This window comes from Callospermophilus lateralis, chromosome 9, assembly GCF_048772815.1.
Source record: "Callospermophilus lateralis isolate mCalLat2 chromosome 9, mCalLat2.hap1, whole genome shotgun sequence".
NCBI lineage: Eukaryota > Metazoa > Chordata > Mammalia > Rodentia > Sciuridae > Callospermophilus > Callospermophilus lateralis.
In genome coordinates, this window is record NC_135313.1 from 68,044,717 (window position 1) to 68,061,076 (window position 16,360).

Below are 16,360 nucleotides of genomic sequence, written 5' to 3' on the forward strand. Positions count from 1 at the left end.
AATTCTAGTTTTTGGTTGCCAGCACTAAAAGCATAAAAATATAAACCACCACAGAAAACTTACTTCACAGACCAAAGAGTTTTATAATAAAAATGTGTTTAAAAGTATATGATTAGTCCTATATTCCCAAGTCTGCAGATTATGTTCAGTGAAACAAACTGTGTGGATTTATATTTCAATAAAAGATTCTAAACAACGGAAGTTACTTCAAAGAGTTGAAAGCTATGATTGATCATTTGTTCATGGTACTAACTTTAGTTTGGTTCTAATTTCTCCCTAACTTTCATTGACAGAATCAGGATAAAGTATTCACGCTGGAAAGAGCATATTTTCATTTTTAATCTTTATAAAGCTGAACTTCAAAGAGATTAACATAGATCATTAAATTGTCTATAATGTATATAAATATAATTAGGAAGTATTTTCAATAAAATTAGCCTCCACATCAGAATAAATCACAGTAAGAAAATATGTCTGGGGAATTTTGGATTTGAAAAGGTTAAGTAATGTTTTTAAGGTTGAAGTTTAGATTTATTGAGTTCGTTGAAACATTGGGAAATAGATACATTTTAAATTAACTTTATCCAAGAGAAAATCCAACTTTAATTATACCAGAAATTCTTGACAGACCTGCCAGATACAAATGGGATTTTCTGCTCCTAATTCTAACAAAATCTCTTAAGGAATTATCTAAGTCTGTCAAAAACATCAAAACACTGATATAAAAATCCTTGATCGTTCCAAAACAATATCTAGGGCATATTTCTCTACTAGGAAACGTGTAGAAAACAGTACTTCAGAGCCGTGCATTCACAAAATATTAGCAACCTTGAAGATAAACTTTTAGTCTAACTTTTGGAAAAGGGAAACAATCAACTAATATATGTCCCTAGTTTATAACTGCCAAACAAATGGAAAAAGTAATGATAAACAGGAGGAGGGAAAAACTTCCAAGTCTTATTGTTAATGATTCTGATCACAATTATTATAAACAGAACAAAAAAAATCTATGATTATGGGTTGATCAAAAGAAATTATTTCCATCATAAAAAGGGGCAAATAGCCTCTTTCCTACTTCATAAGGTTGTGAAAATAAAATACATTAATGGATATGAAAGTTCTTTGCCAAGTCAGAATCCTAAAAACGTAAAACAGACTTACTTATTACACACTTAGTAATGCAGCTCAATTGTCATAACATGAAAAGAGCATAAACATGAAAAGAGTATAAACATGAAAAGAGCATAAACATGAAAAGAGTATAAAAAAGAAGAAAGTGATTACAAGCTGTAAGGAGAAAATAGTGAGATTTTATTGAGGGCAGAAATAAATAACTTTTAATTTAAATAAAATCAAATTATGCTTACTAGGTGAGAAGAAATTTCTCATTAAGAATTGAAAAGGAATCGAAGGTAAAATGACCAAAACAAACATTTGTACCAGTATTTTCTACATGATGTTAGCTCTAAACTACTGACATATCCTGAACAACATTTTACAAGGTGCTCCTCACTGAAAGTGGGACGTTCAAGTTGGGCTACTTCAGAGTCAGAAAGACACTAATTAGAAAGGCAGAAAGAATACTAAAAAAGCTATTTTAGGGTATCAAGCTTCCATTGAACTACTTTCATTGTAAGAATAGACATAGAGAATGCAATTTGCTTGAAAAAGCTAGATTTAACACAGCTAATCTTCACATATTCTACAGAACTAACTTAGAGAAGGAGGCCAGGGTAGGGAAAAGAAACATAATTTTAGACAGTAAAATTGAACTAAGCCGATGAAATGAGCAACAGCGCTTTAGTCAAATTACTGGGAAAAGATTTCCTGGTAAGAATAACTTCCTGAAAAAAGCATTAGAAATTATATGCTTTAAGAAATTTAAAGCCTGGTAAAGATATATGAAGAGTATGTTACCTGAGGCTTATTTTGACAGATTGAGGAATTTGACAATTTCATTAATAAAGCCAATATAAAACTTATTTGGATTAGTCAATTTCAAAGATAATGTCATCAGTAAGTAAAGCAGAAGAAATAAACTCCTTAAGGCAAAATCTTTTAACTTTCAGATTATTAGTGTCTATATTTAAGAAATAAGGCTAATGACAATACTAAACTATAAGTTTGTTATGAGTAGCTCAAAGGTTATATACAAAGTTAAGAGCTTCCTAAACATCAAAGTTTAGGAAAAGCCGCCATTTTAAAATACAAAAACTGTTTATTGAATATCAACAAGACCTAAAATGTAAACCTAAGAAATTGAAGGGAATAGCTACTATTCCTACATTCTTAGAAGGTTTGCACATTTCTAAGTTGACCATTTTAAATCTTGATTTAGTGTCAACCATAAGTATAGCCTGTGTTTTTCCAAAATCATACTCTAAATTCATATAGTCTTAGAGCCTCCATATATGTATTTTAAAGGGTAACTTCTTTATATGTAGTATATTCTTAGGGAAGAGGCTTATTTTTCCTGATTTGAGGTAATTCAATGTATGCATATCTATCACCACAAATGACACAAATCAATAATTCATAAAATGGTTAAACCACCATTAAAATGCAGGCAACATCTACTACAACATCTACTTTTTCTTCAGACAGCAGTTTAATATAAGAGAAAGAACACTGGGCTTAAAATCAGAGGCCTTTTGATGGATCTGGGCCATGAAATTTTAGTTTCCATTTTCTCATTGAAAACTGGGCATCATTCCCACTTTATGGGCTGTTCTAGAAATTAAATTGGATACCTTATTTTTCTAATATGATGATTAAATACCAATTCATTTTTCTCTTATTTGTGATTTTTAAAAACACACACATAGTTTTGGGAGTTTTTCCCCATTTCTACAATATAATTAACATATTAAAGCCTCCTTTAAATCTTTCTACCTCATAAATAAATACCACATAAAAATAATTTTATTTTTTCCCAAAGCAGGAATTTAAAAGAGCCTGCCTTATTCTTTTCTTTATTTTTATTTTTAAAATCTTCATTAATCATTTCATTTACACTCTTTCAAAACTGATTTCTGTATTTTTTGTATTATTTTATTCTGCTACACCGTGTCTTCATTCTCTGACTCTATTTCTGCAACAGTGATACATTTCACAAATACAACTGATGGTGCATAAAGCCATAATAGAATTCCAGTACAAATCATTTGTCCCAGGGTCTAAACATAGTGTTAAATTATGAAGCACAGCTGGAATACTTGGCTTTCTCTAGAATGTAAAAGTTTTAATTCAATTTAAAATAAATGGCTGTATCTTTCTGTGCCCATTCTAATCCAATATTTTTCCTAATTATTGAAATTTTTCATGTGGTTATTTCATATTTTGGAATACTGGAAAAATTAGTTTTTTTTTCCCTTCAGTTTTCTAATGGTGTTAATCTAAATACAAGTGATAAACAATAAATACTAAATGGGGGTCAGTACCTCTAGGTTCTTGCTCTAGAGTCATCACTAACCATCTAGACTACATTTCTCTGAGATTCTTTTTTTTTTTTTAACCTCAACTTAAGGGGTAGAAGATGACTTGTAAGGCCCCAGACATTGATCATGAGAATTTGTTTTCCAAAGTTCACATGAATGGAATTACTCATACAGGTATAAAAAGGAAAAGAGAGTAATAAAAATCAGCTGAATCCACAGAAACAAAATAGACAAAGGAGAAAAGGATATACCTGCAATTTCCTCTAAAGTGTTGGCATGCATGTCCAGCAGCACAGTTCCATTCAGAATGCAACTTCTCAGCTCAAACAAGCTGTGCAATGAAAGAGTAGCCACATACGGTTTGCTCCACCTTTCCCCTCCATCTTCCACATCTTCTTCAAACTTCAACCACCTATACAAATAAATATTCTTATCAGCACATTGAATTTATATTGTAGATGAGTGATCCTTTTTGACAATTATATAAGTTATAAATAGAAAAATAATCATGTTTCCAGGCATCATGGCAGCTCAGGAGGTTGAGGCAGGAGGATCACAAGTTCAAAGCCAGCCTCAGAAAAGCAAGGCCCTAAGCAACTAAGTGAGACCTTGTCTCTAAATAAAAAAATGCAAAAGAGGGCTGGGGATGCAGCACAGTGGTTGAATGCCCCTGAGTTCAATCCCTGGTACCAGGGATTTTTTCACGCTTCTTCTTAGTTTCATGGGTTTGGGAAGTAGGTAAAATCTCATTCAAGTTACTCATTTTAGTTTCATTAAAAAACATTCATTTTATAATTGAAAGATTATTAAAAACAAAGGAAGCTCGTATTACTTTTGTTAATTTTTCTAACTGAACAACCAGTGGTCACCATGAATCTGATATAGGGCTAAAAAAGACAGCATACTTCTTCATGTAAAGATAATAGTAATTGAATAAGAAAATAAAAGAATACAATATTTAGTTTAGTGGAAGAAATTAAGCCTAAATATTTTAGTTCTTGATAATATTCCCATTCAAATTTTAGGGAGGCTATTATAATTTGTTGCCTATTCTGTAGGAAAAATTTTTATTAGGCTTGTTGAATGAAAATTAGTGAAAGAAACTTCCTAGGCTCTGAACATGTGAGAACTGAACTAAGACTCCATTCCCTGAGTGTTCCTTCCAGGGATGCAGAAGAAGAGAACTGTGATGCTATGATGCCAAATGAGAGACTACTGCCTTCTTAGAGTGAAATGAATAGTAATACCTGGGAATGGTTTGTAAGCAAGATTAGTAGAAGAGATAAAGAGAAACCAATGATTTTACGACTTTGGCAGCAATCACTCAATGCTTTAGGGTCTTGCTCTCTAATCTAATAGTTGACCAGTTTAATTCCTTTCTAATGAACCCTATCCTAAATTGCCTTTCCCTCAATCTCCCACCATTTCCTTCATTCCATCTGTCCTTAATCATTTGGGCCCTACATCCTCTCATCATGCAATATCACAGAAGTTCTATATATAATATTATACTGATATTTTATGACCCAACTCCACAGATGACAAATGTGTGGTAGTAACTAGACAGGGAATCAAATGGAACATCTAAAAGTAACTAACCAATGAGTTTTTCAGAATAATTAATGCGCAGAGTAGCAAGAGAGATCAATGAGTTCTTAGAAAGAAAAGAAAAAGAAAGCTTTGCATCTGTGTCTGGTGGTGTTTAGGAGGGAAAAAATGGTCAGGAAGTGAAAAGGAAAGCAATAGGGAACAAGAGCCAATCCTGCAAAGTTTGCAGACAGGGAGGAAGAGCTATGCCTATAGAGGACATATGGAAGTTGGAAAAAACTGACATTTCAGCCCCAAGTCACTGAAAGTTATCCTCTTCTAGGTTGGCAATTTTATAGATGTTTTTATTTACACAGTTAGAAATTTTTCATGTTAGTGATTCTTAAAGCTTTTCAGCCCTTAACAGAGCCACAATACCTCACACATCACATGAAGAATATTACAATATTGCTCATGAACTGTAACTGGTTCTCCCCTTTTCCTACTAAAGAGTAGGATTTTACTACCTGGCTCCTTTTTAACCAGGTGAGAGCATGTCACTGTGACTAATGATGGTGAAAATGATTTCTGGTCAATGAATTCAGAGAAGAAATTATGTGTGCCAATTCCATATTGGAGTATTTTCTTGCTAAGAGCCTCTGAGCTCTCTTTTATCCTGGGCATGAAAACAAACAATGTTTGAGACAGAGGTTTTTCTATCAACCAGAGTCTTTAAGTAACTATAATGAACAGAGGAGCCTCCACTGATCCCATGATGCAGATGAACAATGAACCATTAAAACAAACAAACAAACTTGTAGTTTAAAACCATTGAGATTCATTATATTTTTTACATAATTCAGATGATATCAGTTGATATAGATGACCATTTTAGCTATTCATCCAGCATAAAAATCTTAATTAGAATTGTTGGTGAGAGTGAATATGATTTTAATAAGTATAATAAATTAGAATTAGTAAGTATTATTAAATTATCAATAAATTACTAAGGCCATGGTCACATTATGAATGTCAGCATTATAAAGAATCAACCTCTTGATGGACAATTTGAGGCAGAATTGTTTTGTAGAATGTTTCTTGGACTAGTTGAGAATAAAAATAAAGCTAGGTTTGTCCATATTCTACAATTAAGCTACCATGTGACCAAGGAAAATTCTTTCAACTTCTCTGGGTTACAATTTTCTCATCTGAATAAAAAATGTGATAAATTCAGCACATTAAATTATTTGTCCAAGATCACCTAGTCAGTGATCTTGTCAAAGCAGGATTCAACTCCAGGATGTTGTTAATTTTATTTTTCCCAGTCTGTGCATATTTCTCACCATAATATAATTGCCTATGTTGAATTTATTATGGTTCTTTTCAGCTCAAAGATCTTATGTTAATTCTTATAGTACAAACTGATTGAACATTTAATTTTTGTCCATGTCTAAAAACAATCTCAAGTTGAAAAATGTTCTTATTTTCTCCCTTTCTTTTTTACACTAACTATATTTGTTTTCTTTATTACCTACTATGATAGAAAAAAAAATAGATATTTTTCCTTTGTAAGAACCAAATATCCTATTCTGTGTAATGGACTATAATGAAATGTTCCACAAAATGGTGGTACCAAAGGAATAGATGAAACTTTTATTAAATCTTCTGTCACCTTATTTATTACTGACATGATGTGATTTTCAGACAAAACGAGCAAAAAAAAAAGACTATATAGAGGTACTTAGGCTAGTGCTAATTTGATTGAAGAATCGTTGGATTTTAAATCTAGTTTCTAATATGTTGGGTGGCAAAGAACACATAGGGTTATGAAAGGATGTTAATCGTGTATGAGGTAAAATAGATTTTTTTTCCTATGAGAAGATGGCCTCCATTTATTATTTCTGGAGTTATAGCGCTTTCTACCATCCACATGTTAAAAAATTGCTTCTAAAATTTTGTCTTTAAAATTTTTATTCGAGTGGATACCTGAAGAGTGTTTATACATGACCCTGAACAAAAATCATATGTTTCCTAATTTCTTAATTACATCAGTGAAACTGACCCATACAATAGTATTTTTTGTAAACTTTAATAACGTTTTAATTTTTTAAATATTTATATGCCTCTTCATCCATATAAAATGGTCTAGGCCTTTCTTAAAAGGAAGTTATAGTTAAATTTTACTTCTAAATAATAGTAAAAACAATTAAATAAGGGACCAAACATTTACATCATTTCATTTGGCTGTTTTGATAGTAAAAAAATCAATTTTAAGGACCCTGATAAGAAAGAATGGAGTCTCTGGAAGTTCAAAGCAGTTTGGTAGTTTAAATTACCAAATATGTTACATGCATGGATGGTTTGATGTACCCATAGATTTTATGAGTATTATAGAAGACAGAAGGTGCTTTCCATAAAAAGGAACCCACAAGTAACAAATATCAAGTTACTAAAGATACTAAACATTACACGATTCAGTAATTAATGCCAACCCCAGAATGATGCCAAAAGTTTTAAGAGACATTTAAACAAACGCTTTTAAAGAAACTATAAAATAATATATATGCCACATGAGTATATCTCTCTTTTCTGTTTTTTTTATCCCATAAACAGGTTTGGAACACATTAGGCCTATTTCAAAATATTTAGTCCCTAAATATACTATGAGTTGCAAGATGTCTGACTGTAGTTAATGACCTAAAGTGCTTCAATTTGTTCCAGTTTTCAAATAAAGTCTGCTGACATTTGTTTGAATAGCAAACCAAAGCAAATAAGAGTCTCAGAGCATGAATGTGATGTGATGGATGATACAAAAAATAAAACGAATAAAAAGCTGAAGGCCAAATACATGACATTTTCTACATGGAATGGGAGAAGATTTAAACCCTGAGCAGATTATTTTAATTTCTTCCAGTATGTCTAGATCTGTTTTCATCCATGATTAGCACACTGATGTCTCTTTCTACTAAACATTAAGTAAGTGTTTCATGAATTCTTTGAGGATTAAGTCAATGACAATCTGCTGTACAATACTTGAATTGAAAATATACAAAAGAAAATTCTTTTTTTCAGATAGAAATAAGTGTTTTCTAGAGAAGTTAACTCTTCCTGTGTATTCTATCACCACCAACTCAGTTCAACTTTTCTAGGAATTTTTATTCTCTGATTATATCCATACAGAAAGAAGTTCCTAGATCATCCAAAATTATAGCTTTGGAGGAAATGAAACATCCTTTCTTAGGAGAGTTAGGGTACATGGAAGGAGGTGGATATGGTTAGGGTAGAGCTAGAGAATAACATATATAATCACAGAACACCTATACCTCTCTTAAGGAAAGTGAAACATATCTAAGCCCAATGTTCTTAATTCACATGATCTTCACATTTCACATGCTGCTAAAAATTCTAGATTACTTTAACATTTACTAAAATTTGAGTATCAAATATCTTTGCTGCATCAATAAAACTGTTTTGATGTAATATTTCTTTTCCACACTACCATGTATATGTATCAGAGGCTAAGTGTACACCCTGCCTGGCTTCCTCTGAGCTCATCCGTGAGAAGCATTTTTAAAGGGCAACCACAGAGCGTCGAACATGTTGTCTCCATCACCACACAGCTGTGGTGGCTTTACTCACTTTTCTATTAATAACATGATATACTATTTATATGCATGACATTGTAATTGTGTTGATTTCATTAGCCTCTTCTTATGTTTCTCTTAGAGTTTTAAAAAGTGAACAGCTGGTTTTCAGAAACAGTTATTAAATAATTATGATTCAAAAATTAAACTTCAAAATCTAAAAGTTTCCGTAAGTTTCACTTGGCAATAACAGTGGGCAAAAATTATTCAAGATGTGATATGTGACAGGTGCAGTGTGCTGATAAAATATTGCTTTTATTTCCACTGTTAGGGTCAACAATTATTAATCCCACCTGGAATATTAACCAAAAGAAAAAAAGTGCTTCAAATTAATGCTAATGGTTGATTAGAATGAAACTGAATTTGAAAAATCAGATGGATTCATGAATTAACCCAAATTAGTCCTTTTAGAAAAACAAAATTACTTCTGCCACTTTAAAACCACTAAATTAATAAGTTCTCAATAAATATATTCTGTTTACCCCTAAAGTGTTGTATCTCACCCAAAATTCATCTACCCTCCTCTTCAATGTCTGTTACTATTTTGACTGCTCATCAGATGTCTCCCTGAACCTCAAAAAGCTGTACCACTAAGCTTCCACAAGCATGACTACAAACATTGGTCCTTTTTAATATTGTTAAAATAATTAACTTTGCTCTTTGTAGATAAGCAGCAATACTTTTTCTTCTATTAGATGTAGGGTCTCTGGTTTTATTCCTAACTCCTTGATCCATTTTGAGTTGAGTTTTGTGCATAGTGAGAGATAGGGGTTTAATTTCATTTTGTTGCATATGGATTTCAAGTTTTCCCAGCATCATTTGTTGAAGAGGCTATCTTTTCTCTGATGTATGGTTTTGGCACCTTTGTCTAATATAAGATAATTGTAATTTGGGGGGTTAGTCTCTGTGTCCTCTAATCTGTGCTATTGTTTTACTAGTCTGTTTTGGTGCCAATACCTTGCTGGTTTTGTTGCTATTGCTCTCTAGTATAGTTCAGGGTCTGGTATAGTGATGCCACTTGCTTTACTCTTCCTGCTAAGGATTACTTTAGCTATTCTGGGTCTCACATCAATGTTTATAGCAGCACAATTCACAATAGCTAAACTGTGGGACCAACCTAGATGCCATTCAATAGATGAATGGATTAAAAAATTGTGGCATATATACATAATGAACTATTACTCAACAATAAAAGAGAATAAAATCGTGGTATCTGCAGGTAAATGGAAAAGTTAGAGAAGATAATGCTAAGTTAGCCAATCCCCCCAAAACAAATGCCAACTGTTTTCTTTGATATGAGGAGGCTGATTCATAGTGGGATAGAGAGGGGGAGCACAAGAGGAACAGATGAACTCTAGATAGGGCAGAGGGGTTGGAGGGGGAGGGAGGAGGCATGGGGTTATTAATGATGGTGGAGTGTGATGAACATTATTATTCAAAGTATAGGTACGAAGACACAAATTGGTGTGAATATACTTTGTATACAACCAGAGATATGAAAAAATGTGCTGTATATGTGTAACATGAATTGTAATGCATTCTGCTGTCATATATAAATAAAAAAAAGATAAGTAGCAATACATTGTGGTGGTTTAGGATAAACATCTTCTTCAATGTAATCCTCTAGAGAATGATACAATACTACCTGCTCAACTGTGACAGAGTGAAAAGCTAGATTCTTTTTTTTTAATGTTTATTTTTTAGTTGTAGTTGGACACAATACCTTTATTTCACTTATTTATTTTTATGTGGTGCTGAGGATTGAACCCAGGGTCTCGCACATGTGAGGCAAGTGCTCTACCCCTGAGCCACAACCTCAGCCCAAAGCTAGATTCTTGTATTGCTTCTGTCCGTTCCCAGCTTTATGAGGATGGAAAAGTTACTGGAAAGTTTCTGGTTAAAAGGAATGGGTCACCATCTGACCCAGAAGGTGAAAATCACCAACCATTCCAAGAATAAGGAAGTTACTATTGCCAAAACATATTCCAATTTTACTCCTCAGTTTAAGGATGAGGTTAAAGACTAGAAAAGCTTCCAAAATGTAAGCCTTAACAATAACTTCAAGTGAATCCAAGTAACTAGAGTTGTCTAGTCATCAAAACCACCACATCTTCCTTTAAGTCATCAGGGTTACCCTGTTTCCTATAACCAGTGAAAGACAGATGCTCCCAGCCTTAAACAAGAAGGTGGGCACCTTAACTTCCTTATCAATAACTTTATTCATGAAAGAGCAAAGGTTCTATCACTTAATTGTGGAAAAGATTATTATACATTGCTTTCCTGTCATCAAATACAAATTTTGAGCACATATATATTTTAACACTCCTTTGTAGTTAGTTTTCTATATTGTTGGAGAATAAAAATAAAGTAGAAAGTTCTTAATCTTCAAATTGACGAGGTTAAATAAAAACTTTTAAACAGCTATTTTTAAAATATTACAATAAAAATTATCATAAGTAAAATTGATTAATTCATGTAAAATTTTCATTAAAAGAAGTAATAACTGGCCGGGCACAGAGGTGGACACTTTTAATCCCAGTAGCTTGGGAGGCTGAAGCAGGAGGATCAAAGCAGTTCAAAGGAGTTCAAAGCCAGTCTCAGCAATGATGAGGCGTTAAGAAACTTGGTGAAAACCTGTCTCTAAATAAAATATAAAATGGGGCTAGGGATGTACCTCAGTGTCCAAGTACCCCCGAGTTCAATCTCTGATGCAAAACAAAAAAACAAAAACAAAAAGAAAACCCAGAAGTAATAACTAAATAACATATTACCAATTTAAAGTATTCAAAAAGGCAAATAAAATAATGAATGATTTGACACAAAAGGGTAAAAGGAATGAACAATAAGTACATCAGAAAAAATAAAATATGAAAAGATATTGAACCTCTCTAACAATTAAAGAAAACCAATTAAAACAATGAGATTCATGTTTTCATATATGAAATAGGAAAAAATTAAAACAGTTTGAGGACTTAGCCTGACAAGGGTTTGGGGAAATAAGTCACTCTTCATACACTGTTGGTGGATGTGTAAATTAGTAAAACATTTTATGATGGTAATTTTGCAATATCTAAAATGTCTGCTTTCTTTGGTACATAAAATTCTACTGTTACAAATTTACCCTATATAAGTACCTAAAAGATACATGTGTAAATAAACATTATAACAATTTTATGGGGGAAAAAACTCAGTCTACATGTCTATCATGATAGGTTATAGAAAGTTTTTCCATACAGCTGAATGCAGTCATTTTAAAAGAAAAGGTATGTCTATCCAGGTGCAGTGGTGCATGCCTGTAATCCCAGCAGTTTGGGAGGCTAAAACAGGAGAATCTCAAGTTCAAAGCCAGCCTCAGCAATGGTGAGGTGCTAACCAACTCAGCAAGACCCTGTTTCTAAATAAAATACAAAATAGGGTTGAAGATGTGGCTCAGTGGTCGAGTGCCCCTGAGTTCAATCCCTGGTAGCCACCCCCCCCCCCCGCCAAAAAAAAAAGTATGTCTATGTTGCTGATCCAGGAAATGTTATAAATATAAGTGAGAAAAATAAGGTATGAACACCATGTGTTATATAATTCCTATTGTAAAAATTGAAAAAGGGCATTTTGGAATTTGGATTTTGGAATTTGAAGTTTTTTGGGAATATGCACAACACTGTTAACTAATTGCCTTTGAAGACAACTACCTGCATACGGGTAGAGGGATACCCTGGGTTTTCTACTATGTTATACTTTTTAATGTCAAATATTGGCAAATATTAGCCATTTTTATAGATGTCAACATGGATGAACTAGATGTTAGTCATTTTGGTTTTCTTCTATTTAGTATTTTTTAAATAAGAGAGAGCTGTAAAGGCCACTGTATCAAACAAAAATTATGTGGGCCCTTATTATTCATAATTCATTACCATGATCATATGATCAATTCCATATTAATTCTGATGTGATATTGTTAAGGCAATAATTAAATAAAACTACAAGTTTGACATGATCCAATAGAGTTCTGTAACTTTCAGAAAACTATTGCAATCTGAGGTCCACTAATAACAGAAAAAAAATTTTAATAATTAGAGCTGTCTGGCCATGAAAAGGATAACTCCACAAAACAGGAAACCCTGAATCAATAACACATCATGTTCCCCTCTCATATACCTGCTCCTCTGCTTTTTTGCCCAGTTAACTTCAAGAGTCGGCTGAGCAATAACCTATGCCAGGGAAGCTATCCTGCTCCCCTTTCCTTCAGCCCTGTGGTTTAGATACTTGCTACACATGTCATCAACTGGGAGCTCATTAGAAAAGCATGACCAGACTCCATGCCCAAAACCTACCAAATCTACATTTTAAACAAGATGTCAGGTGATTTGTATTCACATAAAAATTAGAGAAGCACTGGGTAAATGACAACCCTAGCTGTGTCCACAGTTCCTTTTGTATACCTGAACCAGAGCATTCATTTACAGCCTTTACAATATTTGTTGACTTAAGTTAGACTATAAAATTGTTAAGGGAAAGACCTAAGGTTTTGTTGTAGTTGTTCTATAGCCATTACACCTAGCATATAATGGATACTACATAAATGTTAAAGAAGCAAGAATGAGTTAAAAGCAAGCAAGAAATTTTATTCATTACTTTTTATACTAATTCATTAATTATTTGGCAGCATACAAAGAGGAATTATAAATTATAGAAAAACCATTTTGATAAAACACTCTGTTTAAATGTATTCATATCTTATAAACATATTACGAAATATTTTTATCCTCACTAAATAGGACATGAAATCCAGGCCTATACCTAAAGCCTCTTATCATAATATTTGCTCTTTCTTTAAAAAAAAAAAAAAAAGCCCACACTCAAATTATCATGTAATATCACCAATTTGGGTTCAAGCCAGCAGCTGAAAAGATAGAAATAAATTACTTTTAGATTTCTATTGTTTTGTTGATGACACATAACTTATGCTACTGTATATCTTTAAGACTGCAGCTGTTGCTGGCTCTGCATCACTGTTTACTATAATTACTGCCTTCAGATTTCATTCTGACCTATATCCCATTATAGGATATGCCCAGGCCAGATGAGCAAGTTCAGAAATCAGCAGTAATCACTGATGTTTGTGAAATCGTTGAAGTGGGAAATTCTTTTTCCAATAACATAAAAATTCTTTAATATGCCTTCAACCTTCAACCAAAATCCTCACCTGGCCGTTTCTCGCCACTCAGCTTCCTCACCTTCACGCCAGCAAATCTCATCCAGTTCTGTGAAAAGGTCATGAGGAATGTGTTCCTCGTCATCATCCTCGGTTCCAAGAATAAACTGTACTCGCTGTGATGGAGTGTCTATGAAAAATCAGAAACACGAACAAATTGCATGTTCAACAAATCTTATGTCCAGAATATATAAAGACTTCTCAAAACTCAACAGTAAAAACAATTAAAATGGGCAATGTATTTCAAAAGACACTTTGCCAGAGAAGAAATATGGACTGCAAATAAAATAAAAATAAAATAAATATATGACTGAATAAAAATATGACTGAAAAGTTGTCAGTGACTTGTCATCAGTTTAATGATGCAAAATTATCAAAAATGTTTTTTTTTATCATTGTTGTTTAGGGGCATTTTTTCAGGACTGGGAATTGAACCCAAAACCTCACAGATACTAGGCTTTTGATGTTGCTGTTGTTTTTAATCTTTTTTAAAGGAGAAAATAAACTTGCTCAATTATTTCAGTTTTGCTCTGGAACAAGTAGGTTAAAATTATTGTGACAAATCTTATCTTCTTTAGAAACAACTGGAAGTTCAGAGAAAATACAGTCAATATGAAAAGTAAGCTTGGTCTAGTACACTGAATTTAACGAAGACTTTTTAAAAATGCATGGTAAAATAATGATTAAAATGTCTATATTGGTATTCAAGACGTATTGTATAGGAAATAGAATTAATTAGCTATACTAACAAGGAAAACAAAATTCTTCAAGTCAGAGAAGGGTAGATATTGATATTGAATGTGGAGAAAATCCTTCCCTGACTCAATATAATTGCCCTCATTTTGTTATTATTGTTATTCTTGTTTTTGTTTTTTTTAAATTTATTTATTTATTTGTTCTAACCAGTTCTAAATGGCTTGTTTTTGTTCTTATACATTCATTTGTAGCATAAAGCATTTAGTATACTTATGCCAATATTTACATGCATATTTTATATAAAGAAATACAGAAAATAAGTAAAATATCCTCAATGTATTTTTACAACATGGAAAAACATTTCGTTTTTTGCAATTAAAGTAGAATTAATTCAGTGCAAATAATATTTAAAAACACAGTGAAATAAATTATAAGAATCAGATGGTGAGATTCATGAGGTTCCTAACAATTTTGCTATCTTATTTGTCAAAAGAATCCTGTGACTGGGCAATTGTTAAATGGTGGGGAAGTAGTCAGGTTTAAGATTTGTGAAAAGGAAGAATCATATGAGGAAGGCACAGATATGAAAAAAGGACAAATATTAAAGAAATATTTAATGATACCTTCCTTTCATCAAGTACTGTTCTAAACAGGAATAAGTAAGACAGATGTAAATGGAAAAATATTTCTGCCCTCATTGAGTTCTCATCTGATGTGGAAAATAGTGTGTCAGGAAACAAAGAAGACAATTTCAAACAGAATAAGAAGTCAATAATATCAGATGCTGTAGAGTGGTCATCAGTGATAATGAGTGAGAGCAAGAGGGATTTGTCTGTCCTAATTTTAAATAACAATGGAAGTTCAAGTAACATGTATTACTTTTATAACCATAAACAAACAAATTAGCTATTTTAATTTGGAATATAGACTGTATTTTCAACAAATGGTTAGTTATAAAAATCAAATTTAAATAATTATACTATTTGACAAAAGCCAGTAGTAGAATCATAACTGGAAATAAACAAATTCCTTAGCAAACTCTCATCTTTGCATTATCAGCTGTTTTTCATACTGCTTTAATTACTCACATACTAATTAACCAGGGTCTTCAGTGGATTGTTCCCAATAATTAGTGAAAATAACTTTCTTTTCTGTAGACCTACCCCAAAATTCTTTGCTTTAGGCCCTTTCTGAACAAAAGTTAACATTTATGTTGACAAATAAATTTTTCATGTCACTATAACAAGAATAATGATGAATTTGGAAATTTCCATTTTCATATGAGGTCTTATTGTCATGAAATACATAATCCGGGTATACTCCCAACATTCAGTTTAAGGAAACAGATTCACTAAATGTTTACCTGTATTTCTGGATCACAGAGGCTTTCCTTCCTCTTTATATTTTTTATACTTGAGATATAAACTGATATTCAGATTATCTATCTTATGAAATCAAGAAATGATGGCAAGTTAGGTGGTTCTGTTTCAAATTCATGTCTCCAGTCTCCTTGAAGCTCAATGATATTTTCCATTTTTAGTTGAACTTTAAAATTTTGTTCATGTTATTTGAATGTCATACACAATCTGTTCTTTTGAATTCTATATTTTAATTCAATTATATAATTGAAATAGTCTACTTTTATTGATGCTAATTAGTAATCTTATTGCAAAGTATTAGATTGATAAAAAGAATTTTCAGCTGAAGTACCAAGAACCAATAGATATTTCAATTCAAAGGGCGATTAAGACTACATGCAGCATTTACAAATTGTGTTTCTGAAAACCTAGTTATATGGCTCTAACTCTTCACCCACAGTGAGGCAAACAGGAAACAGTGGACTCATTTTC

At 32.3% G+C, this 16,360-nt stretch overlaps 1 protein-coding gene across 3 annotated transcripts in view; it reads right to left on the reverse strand.

The window, feature by feature from the left end:
• Slc4a10 (solute carrier family 4 member 10) overlaps positions 1-16,360 on the reverse strand; it is a 194,389-nt gene that overhangs the window by 98,659 nt on the left and 79,370 nt on the right. For all 3 annotated transcript variants that reach the window (XM_076866182.2, XM_076866180.2, XM_076866181.2), the window contains 2 exons: positions 13,806-13,944; positions 3,689-3,849 (listed from right to left, as the gene is read on the reverse strand). In XM_076866182.2, coding sequence (XP_076722297.2) covers positions 3,689-3,849; positions 13,806-13,944 — 300 coding nt within the window. The remainder of the gene's footprint in view (positions 1-3,688; positions 3,850-13,805; positions 13,945-16,360) is intronic.